At 39.2% G+C, this 25,318-nt stretch overlaps 1 protein-coding gene across 8 annotated transcripts in view; it reads right to left on the reverse strand.

Moving 5' to 3' along the window:
* Nucleotides 1–25,318, reverse strand: part of rbfox1 (RNA binding fox-1 homolog 1) — a 154,438-nt gene that overhangs the window by 57,418 nt on the left and 71,702 nt on the right. For 2 of the 8 annotated variants that reach the window (XR_015090095.1, XM_086055340.1), the window contains exon 1: nucleotides 22,812–23,150. The exons of 1 other annotated variant lie outside the window; for it this stretch is intronic. Coding sequence is in view for 5 of the 7 variants with exons in the window: in XM_086055340.1 (XP_085911466.1) it covers nucleotides 22,812–22,907 (96 nt within the window). In the remaining 2 variants the exon portion in view is untranslated. Of the gene's footprint in view, nucleotides 1–22,811; nucleotides 23,153–25,318 lie in introns of those variants that run through there. 5 more of the 8 variants (XM_086055333.1, XM_086055338.1, XR_015090096.1 and 2 more) reach the window with 4 other exon arrangements.

The following is a 25,318-nucleotide window of genomic DNA, read 5'->3' on the forward strand; positions in this document are numbered from 1 at the left end:
TCACTGTGCAGTCAAAGTTAGAGGAGAGGCACTGTCCCAAAGACGGACTTTTACCTATTTTTACTTTAAAAAGTTGCTCAACGGCTCATTGGAGAAATCCATAATAATTTGCGCACTTTGCAAAGCCAAATTCAAATACCATATTTGTTGTACGTCTTTGGTGTATTGTTCAACTCTTGTATTTTACAAGAATCAAAGAAATTATGGACAATTTTGTGATTAATTAGTGAAATAATTTTAATCACTTGACAGCACTAATATATATATATATATATATATATATATATATATATATATATATATATATATATATATATACAATCAGCTAACTATATATACGCATAATATTAGATTTTTTTTGTCAAGCTAGGAAATGTCACAGGTGGTCAGACAGTAGGCCTGCCCCTGTTTTTATCGATTCAGATGATGGAAACAAGATTATCGTCACCCTCTTAAAATAATCGCCTAAGTCATTTTTGCTATTTTTTCAGAAAACACGAAAAACTGAACCACATTCTGATGATTTTATATGTATTAATAATTTCATTTCAGCCGTAAAATTGAATGAGGATGCAGCTGATTTTACCAAAGGTGGCCAGCATCCTGAGGAGATGTATAAGGCAAAAAAATTTATTTTGTCAAAATATGACTATTTTAAGAGGCTGAGGTTATGCAAGGCGTATGTGTTAATATTAAAGCCTACAGTGCTACTATTGTCTCGCTAACTGATGTGTGTACGTGCGTGTGCGTATGTGCATGTGTATACCCAGGGTGTGGGAGCATGAATGTATGGACCGGGATGGCCTAGCTTTGTCCACTGCAATTAATCAGACCACAGAGTAAATGAGCACACACATTATACACACAGCATTGACATTCACACACACAGGCACACATTCAGTAGTTGGGAGAAATCAATCAGTGACAGAGATAGTCCAAGTCCGTCAGTCTCCCTCTCTTTGTGTGTTTGTTTATCTCTCTCTGTCTCTCACTCTGTGCTCACTGTGATAAGTGGGTTAAGCTCCTTTGGGTTAATTAGACTGTTTCAAATGTGACTAATTTGCTAGTCGCTGGCCCCACAATATGCTAAATGACCTGCATGTGTGTGCACCAGCTTGCAGCATCTTGTATTTTTGAATTAGTTAGAAGGTAATGTCTGTATTGTTATCATATCCTGTGGCTCAAGTGGCTTGTTGCATATGAACGTAAACATTTCTGAATCTAAATATAATCTAGCCTACCACAACCAATAGTAGATGATTATATCTAAACTTCTAACCAAAAGCAGTGGTTATGAGGCTTTTGTCTCATAACTCTATCTATCTATCTATCTATCTATCTATCTATCTATCTATCTATCTATCTATCTATCTATCTATCTAACCATCTAACCATCTATCCATCTATCCATCTATCCATCTATCCATCTGTCCATCTATCAACTTTGACTGATAGATACATTCATTCATTCATTATCCATACCGCTCATCCTCACAAGGGTCGCGGGTGTGTGTGGAGCCTATCCCAGCTGTCTTCGGGCAGTAGGCGGGGGACACCCTGAATTGGTTGCCAGCCAATCGCAGGGCACACAGAGACAAACAAACAACCGCACTCACAATCACACATAGGGGCAATTTAGAGTATCCAATCAACTTACCATGCATGTTTTTGGAACGTGGGAGGAAACCGGAGTACCCGGAGAAAACCCACGCAGGCACGGGGAGAACCTGCAAACTCCACACAGGGAGGCCGCGGCCGGGATCAAACCCACGACCTCTGAACTGTGAGGCGGACGTGCTAACCAGTCGACCACCGTGCCGCCCACTGACAGATACAGTAAAAGTAAATCTTGGCTTGTAGTGCTATGCGTAAAATAGTTCTCCACAAGAATTCAAGCCACAAATGCCCATTAGACGTTGTCAACATGGAAAACTAGGGATGGAAAAAAACATATAAGACGTGAGGGTTGTGAAGCATGTTACTTGAGAAGCAGTGTTATGCACTGAACATATTGCACTTCAAAGTCTGCGGACCGTTCCAGAGTACCTGTATTTGATTTGTAGATGGTTCTTTTTAAAATGTTTTTAAATAATATCTTTGTTTTGTTTTTTACTACACAACATTTAATGAAATAGCAGGGTTTTTTTTTTACTTATACTAAAAATTATAAATAGAAAACTAAAACAAAGCATTTATGAAAAAAAATAGGGGAATACAAAAGTAAATACAAATTAAAAAACTACCAAATCCAAAACTAATCTAACTCTGGCAATGAAGCGGGAATAAAACTGAATACATTTTTCAAATTCTGCATATATTAAAAACTGTAGAGTGACAGTGAGACAGATGTAATGGTCACTTTTTACTGTTTAAAACATTAGCCTCAAACCAGTATACATACGAGAAAACCTAATGTGATGACTCACAGGTTTGAGTCATCACACTTATCGCCTCATGCGAGGCGCTGTCTGACGTATATGACTCTACAGGTAACAGCCTACAGCATAACGTACAGCATTAAGCATACACATCTTTGCATTCCAATCAAACTATTTAACAGCAGTAGAGTGGTTAGCATTGTTGCCTCAGCGCAAGAAATTCTGGCTCCTTTCCACAGTTGAAAAACATGGACAGTGTGTTAGGTTAATTGGAGAGTCAAAATTACCCCTAGGTCTCTCTCTGTGTCACCCTCATGATTGACTGAGAGACGAAATGTACACACTGTAGTTATTCGATAGCATTTTTCTTTGAAATATAATAATGTGATTTAATTAAAAAAAACATAGATATTCAATTTGTATACATTGCTTGTTTGATTAAAATGTCACATACTGTATGGACATGTTCAGATCACCGGTGACGCATTTCAGTCTGATATAATTCTAAAATGCTAATTCTGATTTACCAAAATCATTGTCTAACAAAAACATCTGATGGACTATTGGATAAATAATTTGTGCGAATCAACCCTCTTTTTCATGACTATAACATTGACATGACAACTTGAAGAGAGCAGGACTTCAATGAATTCTGTGTGTTCTTTTTATGTCGGGTCAGGTGTTTGGGGGAAAGTAACTCAAAATGTTAAGGCCAAATTAAAAACAAGTTGAAATAAAAATATAAACATGTTTAATTAGGAATCAGTGACATCAGATAACCGTGTGAGAGCACATAGCCATCTTATAACAATAGCACATTTACATTTGATTGTGTCAGCAGGTTTGGCAGATAATAGGAGCGTGTTTGTGTGTGAGAACTAAGCGACGGGGAGAAGGAAAGCAAGACGATAGAAAGCAAATAACCCAAGAGTGGTGACCCAGGAGTCATTAACCACATTTCCACTCGTAATATGAAAAGGTCAAAGTACAGTCGGGTTCCTTATTAGTGCATACGAGAGAGTCTTTTTTTTTTCCCACTGAAAGGACAAAATACATTGCAACTCAATACATGTGTTGTGTTTTCCAGTCTGACATTATCTAGACAAATGATCAGTCAATTCTTACAATAAATGCACTAGATTTCCCTATTTGTTCAGTAGTGTTATCAATTACAAAAAAATCAATGTGATTAGTGTTAAAAAAAAAAAAAAAAGCCCCTGGTTTCATCTCTGTTGACTGGATCCGACAGCTGGTAACGTCACTGTTATACTTTGATTGAGAACACTCGGCTATGCTTAAATCAACCCTTATCTGGGTTTGTTGGGATTACCGTATTTTCCGGACTATAAATCGCGTTTTTTTCCCCCATAGTTTGGCTGGGAGGGGGGACGACTTATACTCTAGAGCGGCTTATGTGTGAAATTATTAACACATTATCCCTTTCCTTTTCAAGGTCAGCAAACAATACACCAAACAACCACAGGAGGGCGTTCTAAGGCTGCATATAAACCTGCATTACATTTTGACTTTACGACGGGCAGAATAGACGGGAGCACGAGAGTGGAGGAGAGAAGAGATAATTACGACCGAATACAAAGTTACTTTTGGAGACTTGGAAACATTCTACATGATCGGGGATAAATAAAATACTTATTTAATCGATCTACAACAGTTTTGGTGAGTTTAAAGTTATCTTACCGCAACTTTCTTGCAATGCTACATGTGTGGATGTTAGCTAAATGTTACCATCGTAGCTCGTGGAAATGATGTGTACTAAGCGCACAATTTTATTAATTTGATTTATATGGACACAATTATTTGCGTTACGCGATTCCGAGAGGGGATGGAGTCGGGGCAATTTATACTCCAGTGCGACATGTTTTTTTCTTCTGTATTATGCATTTTATGGCTGGTGCGACTTGTACTCCGGAGCGACGTATAGTCCAGAAAATACGGTACTCTATGTATCGTAACGTGACTCCAGTCCTTGTTGTATTATTTTATGTGTTCATTTCACATCGGAATTTGACCAATATCACATAAATATTCACAATGTTTAGTGAGCATCCACAGAAATGTACTCAATACAAAAAAAGGTCAGGTTGAGACTATTTTTTTTTGTTTGTATTTGTATTTTTTCATTCATTATTTTATTCTCATAATTCATTCATTTAGGAACCCACACTACTACAACTCCATACAGAGATTACTTGTCTGTTTTGTATTGAACGATATTTAACAAAAGTTATATTGAGCGTGGCCCACTAGCAACTTATCTTACTTTTGCTTTACCGTAGATCATCTGATTTTGGCGGCGCTGGCAGTGCACAATTGCCAACCACAGCGAGTTTATGACAATGATACGCAGATGATGAAAAGGAGGACGATAGACAAGAGGAAAGAGGAAGCTGGGTCACGCAACAGAGATGAAGAATAGATAAAAACCCTGGAAAATGGATGAGCTCGAGAAGAATCAGAGTGGGTGTTAGAGCATAAGGAAAGATGGCTACAGCACGATAATCTGGGCTCCGCCACCACAAACAACATATTTCAGGATGAATAAATCTAAGCGGTAAGAAAAGTGGCAGCAATAAATGCTGCTTACAGGAAATGCCAGGTCACAGGTTGATTGACAGTAAGGGAACTACACAATTTTTTGTGTCTATACTATCTAAATATGAAATCAATTTCTTAGGCTGTCTATTTGCTTCTACCAGCCTGTAATAAAATGTGTGCGCCTACAGTCGATTTTGTTGAGTAAGCAGCTCAACTTTCAGACCCAATTGCTCTCACATATCTAATTCCGGCAAACAAATAATCACTTATAATACAAGCCATTTTCTAAATTAGCTGTGCACACTTCCAAACGGTAGTGAAAGAGACAGAAATCTTTTTTTTGTTTTTTAGGGCTGTGTATCTGGCGCAGTTCAATATTTCTGGCAGTAGGAACATGGGACGTACGGTATGTGTGTGTATGTGTTTCATTGACCACACTCACACACTCCTCCCCCACACGTACAGAACAACCATACAGAACTACACTTTAATAAACGTAATCTCATCACTGCCACCGTGGTCCAAAACATAAAAAGGGCAGCGGTAGGTTATTATTAAATTCCTAAAATAATGTAATAACCCAGAGTGTGAGCGAGAGAGAGGCCGCGAGAGGGAGCGCGATGGAGAGAGTGAATTAATATCCCTGAACTGTAGAGCCAACCCACAAAAGGCCACCGATGGAATGTTAAACAGTTTTCAGATCGATGTCAGTGAGCACAACTTAACTAAACCATTTGTTCAGCCGTGAGAGATGTCAATACACCCGTGAGGGTCCTCTGTGATTCCCCTCCAGTTGTATGAAGCCATGCACACACACCAGCGCTCACACACACACCATACGTCCAATGCACATTAAAAACCGCTCTTCTCTACTTCGAAGATCAGTTGCAACTATTCCGCCAAGTGCTCTTCCATCTGAATGTCAAGAACCCAAGCCACACCCCAGCGATAGCATGAGTTTAAGAGGAATGTGTGGCTGGACTGACTCTAAAAAATGTTAGATGCAACGGAGCACACAAGTCAGAGGTTTGGAATATTTTTTTCTACATTTTCAAGCATGCAATACATTGATTTCCTTCCGCTTCACAGATATATCAGAGATCCGTTTTAAATAAGTAAATAAGTCTGAGCAAATTCACCAACAAGCTATGGTTGATTATCAAATATGGATGGATAGATGGACTACGTCAACAGTGTTGCATGTAGCCGTCTTTCTATAAAAACTTCAAATATTCTATTCAACCACATCATTGCTGTTGCACAAAGTAATGGCAATCTCTTAGTTGAGTGTCTCTTATTTCATGTTTATGCTGTTCTTTGGACAAAATAAATTTGGGTGGTAAGAGTCTGTAGAGCACTTGGGGTGGTCAATGCGAGTATACTTAAGAATCATGAAATATGTTTGCTTATACATTCAGCGTGAGGAAAACATGAATAATCCTATAGTATGAAAAAGTTACAATTCAATGAAGCTAGCAAGGGTGTCAGAGGACAACTACTCAAGCACTGAATTCGGATTTGATTGCTGTTCATTAAATGTACAGCATCAAACCAGCTGATGTTTGGTTCTGTAGAGTGATGTAGTTTTCTACATCACTCACAGATGGTTCTAGAAAAAAATGGACGTTGTGGTGGAGGCAAATGAATCAAAATTCAGCTAAAGGCATGTAAGAATGCACTTAACTGAAGCAATTTTGAAAGAAAGAATGGACAACAGGCATCAAACATTTTGTCGTATTTTAGCCATTTGCTCTCTATAGAACGTCATCGTAAAAGGTCCATTCATGTTATGGAAGCGGTCAAGCGTTGCCCGTTTCACTGAAAATTTGAGCCAAACAGCCAAGCCCAGCATAGCCAGCATAGACAGGAGGGGCGATCGCTGACTGCTCTGTTTGTACTGCTGACTCAACACTCCTCCAGCAATATGTAGATCTATTGCTCCATTACAGTAATCAGCCAGATGCATTAGTCACATGCACGCAGTTGCAGGAATAAGATGTTGAGAAAATAATAACATACAAACTCGGGAGAACAAGTATGTAAAGTAATCTCATTTTTTAGATGACTTTTAGAAATGGCTCGGGATTCTCAACTGGTCTACCGATGGGAACCTAATTTCCCATTAAGTGGTAACCAACTTTTATGGATGTCAAACCAATCAAAACAATTTAAAAAAACTTAAGAATCAAATACATTTTTAATATGCAAATGCACATGTGCAATGTGCAGTATTTTCCCTTCAAAATGTACACAAAGTAATACTCAATAATCACAACTTGATAAAAAAAATTTCTGAAGTTTGCAATGTCAAAACAAAAGAACAAAACAAAAAAACGCTAACTACTCTAAAAAATTGCAGCTACAAGTAAATAGGATGAACATTTTTAGAGACACTATACAGTATGTCTAATATGCTGACCATATTGTTAAACTGTATTTATAAAAGGCCATAAAATAAAGAAACCTCAATCAAATGCTCACCTTCTGCACCTTTTAGTCAGGTACTGCTTAAAATAGTTTTTCAAAATACAAGACAACACAGGGTGCACATTAATATATGTATTTTTTTCCTTCTTTCATTTATGTAAATTTGGGCTGTCAGTTGATAAAACATTGTAATCGTAATTAATCATGATTGAGCTCCACTGTAGCAGTGCATTAATGGATTGTAATTCATACGTGGACTACTACTCTACTGCATTGCGACTATATCTATCTATCTATCTATCTATCTATACAGTATGTATAAAATGGTGCAATGGAAAAGCATAAACTGGGAGAAGACCAAAGCAAGCTGAGTGTATTACGTGGACTAGAAAAGCGGAAAAAGCCTTTCCTTGTCGGAGGACGAGCGAAGAATTTGTTGACTTTGCGTGGAGCCTATGTGGTAATTAAATGTGGCTTTGCTTGGCAGAATTCCAGGTTTGTATCCCAAAGGCCATTTATGGACATAAATGCTTAAGTCTTGCCTTATGTGATTTATAAATGCTTTGTTCTTTTTCCTTTATTGTCAGCCTGGTAATAAGATGGAAGAACACTGAGTATTTAGGAGCGATGAGACCAAGAAGTGTTGTACCTACACTGATGAAAATGGATGTAAAAGGTAATAAGAAGAATCCTCTCTAAGTTCAACCCGTTCTTATGAAACAGCTTTGCATTTTGAGAAACTGGACTACAATATTTTGCAGCTTTGGGAGCAATTTTACTTGGATTGATCAATTTTCACATTGTGTCTTTTGCCTTTTGACTGACTCCTGAGATACAAGAGATAAAATTATTAGGCTAGTTATTACGGTTTCACAGTCACAGTAGCCCTTGAGGGAAACCTTAACTACAGTTACAGTCCAACGCGGCGCCCCAATTTAAAGTTTTAATTATACATATGTTGTGGGAAAGGGGAAGGAAGCACGGGTATCCGGTTTTATGTCTCCCTGATGCAACCCACCTGATTCAAATGAACATCCAGGATACCGGCCCTCAAGGACCGGAATTGCCCACCCCTGTTCTAATCATTCCTCCATGATACCCTTCAGGATAAACATAATTGCATACATTGTAAATGCAAGACTTGCATTTTGACTGTTTTAATACAGGCCACAAGGGTGCATGTCACAAATAACCAACACAAATATATGAGAATGTTGAAGCTCATCTGTCTTATTTTTCAGATAACCTCGTCCTCCAAGACAACTTCAGTCTTGAAAATGAATGTTTTGTCTTGCAGAAACCGCCCTTCTTAAATTTTGCTTGATGAGTACTGGTTTAGAAATGTCTTCAAGACCTCAGAGTTTTTGACTGACAATGATGCTGCACTGCATCATCTGCCTGAACGGTCGTCGACATGCATTTGACATTTTGTGTTTACCCACTGGTCTGGAAAGAAAGTCTTTACACAGTCACTAGATAGTTTTTATGGCGTGTTTACTGACTACAAGCTACTGACCTGGCATGCAATCCATTATAGTTGCAATCTCCTTTTACAACCACATCCTAGTGAATTGTCTTCCCCAAAGTTGTTGGTTGAACTTTTGTGTACCCTTAAAATTAGAGCTGGGCATTCCGAATGTCGAATGTGACGGGCCGGTCCGTCTATCCGCCTATGACGGACGAACTCTTAGAAAAATAGTCGGACTAAAGCATAGTCAGAAGCACATTTTTATTTGTCTATATAATAGTCTCTTTTTATTTTCCTAATTTTTTTGTAAAATGCCCAGCTCTGCTTAAAAGGAAAAAACAGTTTTCAGCAAATACCATTGCGATTAATGTGTTCCTGAGACTAATGACAAAGACAACGTAGAGGTAATCAGAACACAAGGATATGCATGGGAGTAATTAGGAAGACAGAAGGGTCAAGGAAAGAGCGAAAAGGAGAGAATAAACCATGCCGGTCAGGCTAAGAAAAATATAATCAAAATACAGTAATGTTACTCCAAGGACATGAAAATCAAACACTGACAGTCCAAAAATAAAATAAAAATCAATAATCCAATGCTGTGGCAGTGAAACGATCTATCCAAGCATCCAGCTCAATCTTTTCATGGTCAGTGGTTCAGGGTTGGAGCCGATCCCAACTGACTTTGGGCGAACATAAGACTGCACCCAAGGTCATAGGTCAACCAAATCATAGATCAACTTTGAATAAGGCCTTTGGTGGGAATCAATCCAGACCAGACACAAGCCTTTTTGACGCAGTGCACTAATAACTTTATGACATTATAAAATCAAAGTGGACATATTATGGAAAATGTACTTGCTTGTGTACAAATAGTTTGGTCGTCTGACAGCACATCTTCTTTTCTCTGATTATTTCTGAAAATGTGTCTGTGAGCAGCCATTCTGAACTTCCACCCAATTGTTTCGTAACAGTATTATTGTCTAATGGATAATGTACGTAATAACCGCTCCGACAGCCAGTTTCAAGAAGATTGTGTGATATTATGATACTGTGTGTTAGCTTTATCAAACAACGTTACCTTCCGATGACTGATGATGATGTGTCTTTATGCACAGATGTGCACACAATTTGACAAGTGTAATTCAGCTGCTCGCCAATGAAGCTGACTTCACAAGTCAATATGTTTTAAATGTTTTTTTACGGGCCCTCGCGTTCTTTTCCAAAATATGTGCTCTGCTTCTGCAAGTAGAAGCCGCTGGCTTGCCTCATTCCAGGAGCGGGTAGTGCCTTACGGACGCGGGCCTTTGCTCATCGCCCCGGTCACTCACTTTGGATGAAACAAGGCCGAGTGCCGCAAGGCTTAAAAAAAGTGAGTCAGAATGGGAATTTTGATGAAGGCATTTCCAGGGGCAGAGTTGAGAAGGGGCATGTGGCTCTAATGAAATTAATCTGTATCCACTACCCCAACACGTTTACAGACATTAAAATAATTTAATTGTCTTTATCATGCTATTTTAAGCATTCCACAGTTCTCTTATGAAATATGAGTTATTTTGGTAGATATTTTTCGAACCCGAAAGTAAGACGCCTGTTACTAAAACCCCGCCTCTCTGTGTGGCTGCCGCGGCCCTTTCGTGACATCCTAAAGCTGGCTCCTGTACACACCGCACACGAAACAGTAAATAGTAATGATTGAAGAACATATTGTTTGTGCCTTACGTCCTCGAACCAGAGTCAATGATGTACTATTCATCCATGCGCAAGATAATGTGTGTAACAAGTACGTTTATTTTTAATAAAATACATCGTGCTTTACAACGAAGCAAACTTTGATGCATTAATGCTAATATTTCAGTACGTCATCATTTAGCTAGCTGTCTAATTCACTTACAGCTCTGGCCTCTCGAGCAGGTTTGATTGTGGGAATTGCACCAGTTTTAGGGTTTCAATCCACTATTTTACCAGCCAAGGTTCATCAAGCAATCCTCTGAGAAATGACGATCACAGACAAACAGCTGCTGAACGGTCAGTCGCCGGGGTAGGACGGCGTCTCGGTAACGGATCGTAGGGCCTCTTTCCCGGGTACGCTTGTCGGGCGTCATGCTGTCTGCTCATAGAAAGTGACCATTATTTAATCTGCAGGGGCAGTACGGGGGTGGCTCCTCAATCTTATATATATTTAAGATTACACGTATAAGATTATACGTATAAGATTACACATGTAAGATTATACATATAAAATTACACGTGCAAGATTATACGCATGAAATTATACGTATAAGATTGTGGACCCAATTGTCTTCTTGAATTGGGCCGAGCTGGTGCTTAGAGAGCGGGACTGAGCAGGAATGCTCAGAGATGGGTGATTGGAGGAAAACACCACGTCGGGGGAGGGTTAATTAAAGTCACTGTTCCGCCTGACGCATTTCTTTTCCCAAAAAGCTTGGTTATTTTTCTGATGTTTACTCAAAACTTGGCTTTTTGAACTGCTCATCAGCAAAAGAACACTACCACTGCAATAACACATGGTGGTGACTTTGGGACTATTTCTTCAAATGCAACTAGGGTCTTTCTCAAGGTGGAGGGATTTGTGAACGGTTCCAAATACCAACATAATAATACTCGCGGCTCGTGGGTCAGTGTGAAGTAAGATGTTTGTTTCTGACTATAATAATCATCGGCTGTATGTTGTAGGCAGACAACTACCAAAATACAGTAACACAAACCAAGACATCCTGTTCTGAGGGCAGAAAGGAAACGTGTTCACTGGTCATAACCGAGATTTGGAACAAATGACTAATATGGTCATCGGAGGACTTGTACATCCCCTAACGCTCTGAGCAGCACACGTAACAGAGCGAATGACTGAGCAAACCAGCAGGCTGGCACTTTTCTGTGGTGTGTTTCTTCAGCCTGTAAGGCACGCTGTGACCCAGATAGCATAAAGGATTTCACGCATTTGGGATCCCTCTAAATTAAAGACGCTCACTTCGCTTTCTTCTTCTTTTTCTTCTCTCTCATGCTCTCTTCTCCATCATGGGGAGAACAGAGAAGGGGATGCGTGAGTGGAGGATTGAAATGATGTCGTGGACGTAGAAGAGAACACATCTTCTCCTCCCCTCCTCCTCCTCCATCCCCTCTTCTTACTAAATCATCAAAAGGAGTTAAAATGCCAACAGACATAATGAGGTTGTGGAGTCTAGCACTCCCCCACCCCCATTTCTTCATTTCCATGCAGCTACCCTCCTCCGTTATCTTTTTGTGACTCTTCTTCATGCATTTCCTCCGACAATGCAAGGTTAAAACATCGGAACATTGCATAACAATCCAATACTAATCAGGGCTTAAAGCAAACTTTAATTTTAAATAAGGTATTATTAACAGCTTGTAATTGCCGTTTTTGCTTTCAGTGTTTACAATCATACTGATGATGACTCATTTGGAATTGTATTCCACAAGACGGTGTGTGTGATTTTTAATTCATTTATAAATACAGTATATTGTCTGGTTATACCCGTGCTATTTAAAACATCAATTTGCCAATTCAAACACACTTTTGTAAATAATATTGTATTCATGAAATTGATTGTGTTCATAAAATATTGGTCAACTCAAGGTTGATCTTGTTCATATATATATATATATATATATATATATATATATATATATATATATATATAGTAAATGCATCCTTGTCATCATGTAAACACGGGGCTTTATTGTCTCTCCTTCATCGGCCATTACTCTATTTGTATTCTCCAATGATGGAGAAATATAACATCAGTCAGAACATTTTTTATTTCCTTTAAAATCGCGCCTTGGTGTTTGTGGTTCGATAAAATAACATAGGTCGCTTAAAAATGTTGTTGATCTTGATAAGAATGTTAAGGGTCACATTTTTTGTTACAGCAAATTGGTAGGTGTGTGAGGATCAGTTGCTGGCTGTAATTTGTCTGCGATTGTCAAGTTCGGTCAAGTTCAGCTGCCTTATTTACTGTTGGGCTGTCTTTAACCTCGACGTTTAGCTTGACATGACATTCTCCTTATACAGTCTCTTCTTAGTCTGTCTTTTGTTTTAAAAGAAAAAGAACTTTGTTGTTCTTTGTTGTTAAGAAAGAACTACTATGAAGCGATATGATCAATGGTAGTAAAATTAGTATATACAGATTTTTTTTTGTAACCATGTCATTTAAAATAGTTTTATCCCATTCGATTCATAGCGTTTTTGTAAATGACCATTTATTTTGCAGTCTTCCTTGTTTGTTAGATAGGAGCTGTCTATTCAGCACCACAGCAACAAAAATCAACATTACGCCAGTGAGGCAGTTGCAAAAGCTGTTTTCCATGTGCATGTTTTAGGAATGCCAAGATTTACCGCCATTCATGTAGAATAACTCGGAATTTATTCAATTGTATCTGTTTTGTTTTACCAATAAAAATGAATACATATTGTTGTGTTAGGACAAATAATACTAATACCAAAGCTGCAACATTGTGGTCTGTACCGCTGTCTACCTGGCCTTTTAAGCAGTGTGTGGAAATGTATTTTCGAACAAAGAAGACCGAAGTTAGTTGCCTTTGGCCTACTTCTGTATTCTCTCTCTTCTAATCCCTTTTCTTCATCCTTTCCCCATCGCTCGTCCTATTCCCTCCCTCTCTCTCTCTCTCTCTCTCTCTCTTTCCATCTTACACTCCAGTCAACCGTGCAGTGCTAGCGTGTCGTTACATGAACACACCAATCGTCTGTGTATGACTGTTGTGGAGTAGAGAGAGAAATGAGCAAGTGCAATGAAAGGTGAATGTGAGTATGTGTCAGTGAGTAATATATGATGTGATGTATGGAATTAGCTATCTAATTCCACTTGAAAGATAAGCATTTGAAATTAAATATTAAACTGTGACATGTCATATTATATTATGTGCCACAAGTCTGCTTCTTACTCCAGCACATTTGTGAATTAGACTTTAGAATTAAGTGAAAAAGAAAAAAAATCTATAGGCGCTGAGCATCACATGACCAGGCTCCATATTTTATTATAAAAACCCTGCACTCCGCCAGCACAAGCTGAGCTCTTAGGTCCACTAACCAGAATCTTCTAAGTGTCTCTTGGACATGTCTTAAGAGATTGCACTTTCCAGTTGGCAGCACCTAATCTTTGGAATAGTTTGTCTGAGGTATCTGGACTCTGCAGACCCCTAAAAAGCAGCTAAAACCCATCGTTCCTTCATTCACTTTTTTCGACGCTCCATGTCTGTTTCTGCTTGAGTGCTTGTAAATTAATCTTCATTTAAAAAGCACATTTCTGAATAAAATTGTCACACAAAGTGCTCAATGTGTTTCATATGTAAAGCTGGGCACTTGACCCTTTTTTGCAGGTCCGGCCGCAACCAACCACCCTTGACCTGGGTACCCTTGCGGCCCCGTTCCGCCCCCCGGGCCCCCAAAAAAACAAGTGTCCGTGATTGACGCCGCAGAGGGAGAGATGCTAACGGCAGAGGCTTTTTAAGGATCATTAGCTGGCTAATTTACTATTCGAACCCTGTGGACATGCTTCAAAATGCGCCACTAGTACTTTACTACTTACCCAACTGCGTGTGCTTACTTCCATTGTGAATCCCGGGGTTGGTTTTGTCGTATTGTATAATTATTTGCGTCCAACAGACGGCCAGAAGTCGCATTCTACAAGTTATTTATTTTCCACACTTCCCTTCGTTCATGGCCTTCAAAATAAAAGCATACCAACAAACCACTATACACAGCAGGTTTGCTACGGCGTATTTCCGGAAGTAGGAAAGACGTGCATGAACTCCACCTTGATGTGCCAGGGTCATACTTGTGTGCTGCGTACTCCCGGACACAAGTTGTTTTGAAATAGCTGAGTTCCAAGTCGGGGGGCGTCTCTTCAAAAAGACAGCAACAACAATGGATATCGTGCCTGCTACAACCATAAAGGGACCGAGATGACTAGACTATGCATTTAATTTTATTGCTAATTAGTAGTAGTGCAATATGTGCCTGAATACAAATAAATAATCCCTGCGTTACAGTCACACACAAATTAAGTCCATCCACTGAATGTAATTAAAAAAAAAACACAAAAAAAAACAGTATCCGGCCTTTCAACCAATAAGCTCATGTGCCATCAATACATAGCAAAGAGTAAGGTATCAAGAAAGTTATCATTATACAGTATCTATAATCCCCTTCACAGGGACAAAATTCACAGCAACCTATTTTTTGCCATGATGCCTGACTACGGTGGCTTGTTCAGCCCAAAAAGGTGTATGTGTCCTGTAGTTGATGCAGATCGGCAGTGGTTTGCATTTACACCCAAAACGAATCGCACTGAGTGCATTTGGAAACGCACTACCTCAAAAAGTGTGTCTCGGTCCATTTATTTAATCCGCAACAGGATTCATTTGTGAGTATTTACATCTGCATAAAAGGTCAGAATAAGCCTGGTCTGTTTAAAGTTGACCAAACAGTGCAGGTGTGATTACAGCCTTAGGATAAATTAGAAACTAACACATGCATTTCAAATAAAGCTAAATTTCATCCCAGTAGTTTTGAACATAAACAAGATTTCACCGTTAATGTACAACGGCTTTGATCCTAAATACGGTGACAGGGAGAGAATACTCTGTATATATTAAAAAGGGACGGTTTTCAAACTGTGTGGCACAGAGGACGATATGATCAGCCCGAGCCCCTTTTTATATCACACTTTGTATGTACACTGCTCCTTCTATTACCTCTACTTCTAAATTTAATCACATATACACACACCCCCACACACGCACACAAGGCTCACACTAACAGTAAGCTCAACTGGCCAAAAAAGATTGCAACGCACGGTGCTTTTTTTTTAGCTCCACATTGCTTTCGTTTTAAACAGTGTGTAGACGAGGCAAAGTGAATTGCTGTAATTTTATAATAATACTATGGAGATCATGCCCTGGCACTGCTCTATGTCAGCGGTGCTCAACCACCGGTCCGTGGACCGGTACAGGGCCATGTCCTATCCGGTACCAGGACATAGTCCCATCCCCAAAGCCGTCGGACAACGGTTGCAAGCAAATATTTGACTAGACACACGATAAAATGTCAATGTTATCTGTATTTTCTGAATTCTGTATTTTCATTGTTTAAAATAAATAAATAAATAAATAAATACATTACAAAAACAATAAATCTGCTTTAAAAACTCCGGATGTTTCCTCACGTAAAAAACAATTTCTTTCAAGCAATTTCATCTTCCTGTGTGCAGAAGATATCTCCCACACGTGCATATTATTCCTTACATTTAACGCCCCACTGCAATTCTGGTCTAGTGTCTTATATGACAGAAGAGGCGTTGTATAGTGCCATTCTTTAATCTGGTGCCAGCAAATAAAATTAGAACACACATTCATACAAAGAGGTTTTAAGGCTTGTCAAGAAACAAGCGGACAGCATCAACCAATTAAAAATATAATAAATGTGAACTGCAAAATGTAATTCTCTGTATCAGCCACTCTGTAAATGTTTTTTGGAGATGCATTTATATTGTATTGTGGATTTAGGAGTTAGCAAGAAGAAGAGCATGATTCATTTTTCTTTTCTGGTGCAATTCATATTTTGTAATGACATGTATGAGTTGCAATGTATTATAATGCTACATTCAAACCAAACATAAAACAAAACAAAAAAAAGCTTGAACAGTGTTAGTCAATCTGGTGACGGGTGGTTGTTTGCTGCTTAAAACTATCTTGGTTGACAGATGTAAACAATTCTGTCCACTCACAAGATACTACTACTTCCTTGCTCCCAATTTTCCTTTTTTGTCTTGGTAAAGAATGCTGATCCCACATTGTGTGTGTGTGGGTGTGTGTTTGTTAATTTTAAAAAGTTTTTGGGCTAGGTGTCTGCTTCTTCTGCGCATGCGTGTGACATAGTAAGTTCGTTCTCGACTCCGATCGGCTGTCGCTCGACGGACGTGTCGCCACTAAAAATTCACTTCAACATCTCAAGGCGAAATGGGTGAAGGAGCAAAATGTTTTCTTCAAGAGCGCCACCTGACACGCCATGGCGGCTCATCGCGCGAACTGCACCGACAATATATGAAAACGCGCCGCCAGAAACTCTCAGCAGGCATTCGGTCTGAGCGTAGCATAAATGCTTCAAATTGCTGGTCAATTTTGGCAATGTTGCTTTCCAGAAACAATGAACTGAACCTAAAATCAATCATTTTCATCAGTGGTGCATGCAGAAGCCCCTGCATGGACAAATAAAAATTCAAAACAAAATCACTACAATGATTCTAGAAATAGAACAGGTTTGTTATAAAAATAGAAACAAAAGAATGAAACTGGCAGGTCTTATTAGAAGCAGGATGAAATCTGTTCAAAGCAAGAGCGATACAAAGGCACATTTAAATCCTTTCAGCCTGACGAGGTTGAGATGGACAGACACCAACTCTATTAAGTGGCAACAAAACACACAGTCACAGTCAACTATTCGTGCACCAATGTTCCCTTTGCTAATAAGGCACTGCTTAGTGTTGTTGCTATTATAAGTTACGTTACAACAGGGGTCACCAACCTTTTGAAAGCAGGGCTATTTCTTGGATACTGATAAATACGAAGGGCTAACAGTTCGATACACACTTCTGAAATAACAAATTTGCTCAAATTACTTCTATATTGTATTATTAATAATTCATGATATTCATTTATGTGAAGACTCAGGTCATCTTAATTCCTCACAGAAGGAAACAGATGAATATCATACGAAACCATTTATTTATATAAACCTCTGCCAGTGTTTATAGTTTCAAATGATTACTTTTGCAATATTCCTAGAAAATAAAGTACCATCATTGGTGACATTTTTTTCGAACATGCCTAGGGGTTACTCGTGGTCCTTCCAGGGCGACCAATGCATTATAATATACTGTCTTACTACATTGCATTCAATTTTATTTTAAATTAAGTTTAAACTATGCTTGCAGGTAAAAATAACATTCAACAGAAAAAGAAAGTGGGGGCAAAGTACATCAAAACTAGATACAGTGATAAAGGAATAATGTGCCGCAAAGATAAGCAAAGCATAATTGTTGGACTGAATTCAAAGGAATCTGTTTCACAATCGATTAGTATACTCATAACTTTTCAAATATTTGCCTTTTACACAAAAAGAACAGATATCCAACTAGTGAGGAATGTGGTAGGTATTTGTGGTTTAACTGCTGTCACATGCAAAACAAAATACGGTATGTTGACAGTATTGATTGTGAATAATGAACCTGCTCTATCACGTTCTCCAAACTACAAGTACAATATTTGACATTGTCATGTGGATTAAAAAAAACGACAACTAATAATAAATAGAAAAAAAACGAAACTAAAAGGAAGCATAAAAAAACAGATGTAAATCAACAAACCCACTGTAAAAAATATATATACACTCTAAAAAAATAACTGAAGAAGAATTCAGAACAAAAAAATGAAAATTCAAAAGCTCTTATAACCCTGGAATTGCATAATAAGTACCTAAAACAAACACAAAACCACCCAAAGACCCTGTTAAGGCCCTGATACACTAAAACGACATTCACCAACAGTGACAGACGCTTACCCCCTGTGGCGTCCGTCCGGCTGTCGGCACATCACGCTGGCTAAACACACGGCAACGACAGACGGCGACGCTGACCATTAAAGTACCTTCTGCGCATGCATAAGTTGTAATACCCTTCCATACCATCGGTGGCGGTAGTCACTATTTCTCAATGTTAGAAAAATCCAACCTGAAAGCTGTTGGCCGGGGGCGGATTATAACAACGTAAACAATGCATTCAGCTATATTGTTTGTTGAACTCCCACGCGAAGTAAACCCTCACGTTCTTGACACGGTATTGTGAAATACTAAGATTGCCAACCCTCACTGTTGGACTTGTAAGAAGATTAAGGCAGCCAAGGCGTGCTCACTGTTTTTCCGCATTTGTCACTTCCCGTTGGCGCTCCGAGCGCTGATTTGCTGGCTAACAGCCAATCGTAGTGACCAAATGTCACGACTGGCGACGCCGATTCAACATGAGTAAACGCCCCCAAGACGCTTACAGACGGGTTACGACACTACGACGGCGGCCACTACACCAAACAGACGGCGCTTAAAGACGCCACGACGCTTCACGACCTCCGACGTCGGTTTGGTCTATCAGGATCTTTATATGGCCCTACTACTTCCGTACAGTATATAAATCTCCAAAACACCCTCCTGCTTCGGGGCAAAGCACAGACACACACTTAGATATGCATACGGTATATGCACACATAAAAATGTACACACATAACACCTTGGTATAACATGCCAACACATTAACACAAATTGAAACACGTAAACAAATGCTCTGACTCTCACTTAGCCACACTCTCACAGCCCGCAACATCGGATGAAAGTGCCGGATAAAAGAATGGGATTAATGGTATAAAGTTGCTTAATGACAAATTGTGCGATTGAAGAAGCCATTTTCTCTCTTTGCCATGTAGCTTTTTTTCCATCCCAGGCACCTGGTAAAATATTCCTCTACTTCAGGCCTCTGCTCGGTCACACGTTTCCCCCCCCCCCCACACTTTCTGCTTTCCAAATGCACAGGCAAATTCCCACAATGCAAGTGTGGTGGGAAAGTGGGTCAGAAAACTCATTGCATGAACACCAAGTCATTTTGGAAACACAATAACAAAATATTCGATGAAAGGAGCTCGCAAGTATTGTGTTGATGACAGTAAATATTGCAGCACTCAAAACATTTACAGCTGCCCATAATGATACGTCTGCAAGTAAAGCATTCTTAATTTTGCTCCACACTGAGTTTATTTTCTGCCATGACTTGACAGCTTGGCAGGGAGAAGATCCTCCGTTTCAAGTGATGGCTAGACTACACCGTAACACCATGTGACGCTATTTTTGTAGACAATGTATTTGAGAGGAGTGCAAATATATCCGGATTTCAGTACAAGGGCCACATTTGCCAATTTGGCAAATTGAAGTCGACTCCCACAGCGGCGCAGACATCCCGCGCTCAGATCTGCTGGCCCGTGCTCGTCCGCAGAATTACAAAAACCGCGCCTAACTCGCCTGCGGCACAAAGTTATGGAGGGAAGAAATTACACAATTCATGAAAATATGTCAAAGCCTTTTAATGGCTAAGCTGAATTGCACTGTTGGAAGCCGTGATTAGTGTACACTATCACTGTTAACAGAGTGCACGGATTGACAAGTGTAATTTGACAGTTTGGTGATGAGGTGCTGGCTCAACAAGTGACAAACAATCACTTATTTTACTATATTAATTATTTTATTTTTTTTATTTTTTTTTTACTTAGAGCTCAACAATTAAGCACGTTCTAGCTCCACAACTCATCATGGTCACAAAAGCTGTTCTCGGCCGAGCACATAACCAAACTTTGTTTCATAATATTAACTTTAATCTTAATCAAGAAAAATAAAGTTCTTAATCGTTTCTTGTAAAGCAGCATATTTGAAAAATAATTATTATAGTCAAGCATTACAAGTATGTTAACATGTTTTGCATATGAGTGTGTCAACAGCTGCAAATAGCTTGTAATGACACGAAGTAATTAAAAAAAAAAAGCTTTCCCCAAGATGACAATGTTTCACACTGAAAATTGCTTAGTAGTTTAATGGCAAACGTTTGACTACATGCATCAACTAAACCAAGCATAGAATAGTACTATTAGCTGCTACTTTGTGAGTATTCACTTGTTTTGAAAAACAAACGAATATGGGGTGTGGTCTGAAGCCGAAGCATGTTTTATTGGTTGTTTAGCTCGGCACACGAACATGTTGAATGGAATTTTGTTAAAAAGTCAAACGCAATAAGAAGTGGTCTCACCAGGTGGTCACTGGACAACATTATGAAAAAAAAGTGTGGAGAAACAGTTGTGTTTTCTCAAATATGCTGTCTGAGCTGCTATGCCTCATCATTTATAAAACTTGAACATCATATGGATTTATTTGTTGGCCTGCTGTCCATAGGGGGCTGTATTTTTGTCCACAAATGATTTTGACTAATATATTCTGCGGTCGCCTCTCTCACTGGCCTTTCCGAAGACTTCAAGCAGAGAGGGTCCGTCTGAATTCAATTGTTCCGAGAGGCATTAGTAAACCCTTCATTACCACTTTCCGTGTTCAACAATATCACCTCATAATGTGACAGCTTTTTCATATTGGTGTATAGATGCACCTCACAATGAAATCAAATATTGTTTCAATAATCCTTCTAACAGACAAACAAATAAATGGGCAAACCAATACCAGTAAAACAACTATTCCAAGTTATCAGTACTGTCGTCATTATCAGCCGATGTGGTTCACTTCAAAGCACAACTATTAAGACTCAAAATTCAACCATTTCATGACGTGTCCTTTGTAAACCTTCCACTTTAACACGTCCCTATGCAGATCTTGTCTTTATTTGGTAAATAATCCATTTTCTATCAGAATCACAGAAATGATTCCGTGACTTGAATATTATTAGATACAAGGCCTATGTGCTTTATGGTGCTCGCCTGTAATGCAGTAGTGAAGTTAGCGCAAAAAGACTGACACGCGTCTTGGTTCAAGTCAGCATGAATTGTTAAATCTTTCCGGAATGGAAGTGATTTATCCCCACAAAACAAAGAGTGATAGATGCTAAACTGTATAGCGCCATCTACTGGGACACATCATCGCATATGATTGATTTGTGGCCTAAGTTATGGTGAGGCCTTCCTGGAGCACAGGCAGCTTACTTGGTGTGTGTGTGTGTGGGGGGGGGGGGGGGGGGGGTAATGTCTCAGTTACGACCATGTTTACATTCCACACTATCTTCTTTAAAATTATGTTGCTTGTGAAATGTCTCCTTTTCCACATTGTATGTAAAAATACTATCGACTTGAATGAAACACAATGAACACACACGCACACACACACAAAATAAATAAACACAAGGCTCATGACAATATGATACAATTTCGAATTGTATTTTATTGTGGAAAAAAAACCAAATGTAATTTGGTGGAACAGTTTGTGGCTTATGAGATTTATATAATGATGCATATTCAAACCAATAGATATGACACAGTGAGGTTGAAATGAAGGCAAATTAATTGAAAACAATGAAACAAAAAACTAAAATAATTCATGAAAACTAAACCACAATAGGCACAAACAACAAATGCAATCTAAATTGATCAACTCATACAAATGATTTGTTATAGTTTAAAATTATACATAAAAAAAAAATTACATGCAGTACACCCACACCCATCATAGAATGTATCCTTACAGCCGTCAACAATCTAGTACAAATAATGAAAATCAACTTGAATCAAAAAAATGTATTTTTAATCAAATTCAACACCTAATGCTCCAAGATCTATCTTTAGAAAAAAAATTTTTTTTGAATAATTAGGGCACTGGGGAACACGAACTATCACACTTGTTCTGTCTATCTGCAACCAGACCATTTGCTATAATTTCCCCTTTCCTTTTATTTGAATCACCATCCTGCAGGTTAAACCTAATTATTGGAGAAAATGACTGACTGCAAATCAAAATCGACCAAATATGTACCGTTAACATGTAAATCAACCTTTGCTTAGTTCTTTGACTTTTTGCTAATACACTAGAATCTGGGGGGATGAGGATGCTGAGAACCTTTCTAGGAAATAACATTTCACCAAACTCCGCTTGCAAATTAGAGAAGGTGAAGACTCCACTTTGGCTCCACATACTTATTCCAGTCACGGAATAAAGTAATGCTTCTCGGAGTGGATTACAATGCTGAGCATCACGCTGTATTAGACTACAATATTTTTGTCCCTGTTTTTTTTTTTTTTTTTGCTCAGTGAAACTCATGCACACAGTTTCCATCGGTTCCATTCTATTTTCCATGTCGGACAGCAGCAGAGAGCAGCATGCATTCGACACACACACTCACCTGCTGTAAATACATAAAGGTGAGGGCGGCGCAGGATAACTGAGGACAGGCATCCACGTTGGGTAACGCCACACATGTTCCTCCGGGATGCTGCATGTTCCCTCCTTAAGATGAACACAACGCGACCCCCCTCGACCCCAACAACACACAAACCCTGACCTCAGCGGCAAGGGGAAGGGAGTGCCAAGGAATGAGCAAAGAAAGAAGAGAAAAAGAAACGACGTGACTTATAGGGAGTGAGCTGAAAGACGGAGCTTCAAGGGAAGCAGCAGCCAGTCCCATACGGTGGAGAACCAAGTGCTTTCTGCTCACGAGAAGGCGGGACGAGTGATGGCAGGGAGAGAAAGAGAGAGAGAGAGGGAGAGAGAGAGAGAGAGGGAGCACGTGCGAGAGGGAGAGAGCGCACGCACACTGTACTGCAGTGTATGTGAATGTGTGAGAGGCTTAATGTGAGTCTGACTCAGAGTGTTCGTGTGTGTGTGTGTGCGTGTTGGGGTGCGTTTGTGCGGGGGTGTGTGTGTGTGCGTGTGTGTGTGTGAGCGAGACAGAGAGAGAGTGAGCGAGTGCGTGTTTGCAAGCCAGCAGTCAATGTGACTGCGATTGCTGGAGCGTGAGGGAAGCAGAAAATTGTGCGTGCGTGCATGTGTGTGTGTGTGTGTGTGTGTATGAATGCACTCTATGTGTCAGAGAGTTCAGCTGTGTGCATTTGTTGCTGCTGCAAAAAAAAAAAAAAAAAATGCTGATTTTTCTCTCATTCTCTTGATGAATTGAAGTTCTGTGACAAGTCACTGGAGGCGATTAAGGATGCTGACTGCAGCCTTGACACAAGCCCCACTTTCTCTCTCCCAAACTTAAAAAAAAATTTTTTTTAAGCTTTCAGTCTGCAAAATACAGTTGTGTACTTAAGACAAGAACATCTTTATTTTCATTTGCTGTCTCTTATGCAATTGCTATCAGCTGCCCAATGTAAACAAAATACATGGCGTTTTTGAGAAAATGAGTTCAATCAACGGGGGATTGTACCAACAATTTTACACAATATCGGACGCGATCCACTTTGGTGTCAATCATCATTAAAAAAAAAAAATTGTCATGATATGCCACAATGTTATAAATATACATTCAAGCGATCGTGGTGTATAAAAAAGCTGTTTATGTTGTGGACATTCACCTACATTTTCCTCATTGGCCACGTTTGTATTTGTATTTTTTCAAATGCTATGTGTAGAGATTTTCAATGGGTGATCTAGACAGCTGGTTGGCCAGTCTTGGTATTTGCTGATACTCTTTCAGTATGAAGCCACAAAATATGGATGGACATTGCTTGGAGAGCAGCATATGTTGCGCCAAAACCTGCATGTACCTTTCTGCATTAATGGATGTGCAAGTTCCATGCGCCAGGGTTCGGAATGAAAACCCGCTAACCATTCAAAAGCAGGTTAAAATTCATTTTGGCGAGTGTTGATAAAAACTTACCAGCCAGTTTGGCCGGTGATATGTGACGCAATCGTGACGGTCTGATACTCTACGCCAGATGATCACTTTAAAAAATGACGCCTGGCCTGGAACGATGAACCGGTCTTTAACAGAAGAACACTTTACTGTGTCTATAATATGTTTATATTTTGCCAAGACTGGATTCAACGTGACAATTAACAATTCATGATATGAATTTTCCTATCCACCCAGACTGTTAATGTTTGCAACTACAGTCCATGGGAATAAAAATGAAACTCGATTAATATTGATGTGAAAGCCTCCTTGCTCAAATCCAGTCAAATCTTTTGCCGCGTGTTGTTATACTTTAGTACGGCATAAGCACAGCTGAAATTCCAATCATATTCAGTCCTTGGCATACTTTTACATACCAGCAAGGCATGCGTTTGGCAGATGAGGACAGTACATATGTAGCTGAACTCATCTACATCGAAACATGTTTGTGTTATACCGCTTATCCTGTTCAGGGTCGCAGGGAGCTGGAACATATCACAGTTGACTTTGGGTGAAAAAAATAGTGTTGCATTGAGATTGGTTTGAAAGCAGGGCATGGAAGGTCACTGGAATGTATGTTTCTTATGGTTTCAAAGCGTAATGGTGACATGCAAGCGCAAGTGCATGTATGTGAGTGACTGTTAGAGAGATGTAAAGGCACATGTGGAATATTATGAGATGAAACAGAGCACTGCAAGTGCATAACTGCAGGCGAGTCGCTACCTTTCATCTACTCATTCAACTGACGACAAGCTCTCTCTTTTTTTTTTTTTTTTCCCTTCGTGCTTTTCCTCTTCCACTTCCACCCTTTGGGCACATCTTTATTTTGCACCCACACAGACACATAAACCATTAACCAAGCCTGTAAAGCCATTGGCAGCTTTCTTATCCACACAAACACATTCTCCTTTAGTCAATAATGTCCTTTTACAATAAACTAAACTTGCCTTAAGTTAAAAAAGTAAATATTACCTGAAAATATATTCCTTATATTTTGTTGAGACTACAAACATGTT

This window comes from Filicampus tigris, chromosome 16 (genome assembly GCF_054856515.1).
Source record: "Filicampus tigris isolate MCC_2025a chromosome 16, RoL_Ftig_1.0, whole genome shotgun sequence".
Taxonomy (NCBI): Eukaryota; Metazoa; Chordata; class Actinopteri; order Syngnathiformes; family Syngnathidae; genus Filicampus; species Filicampus tigris.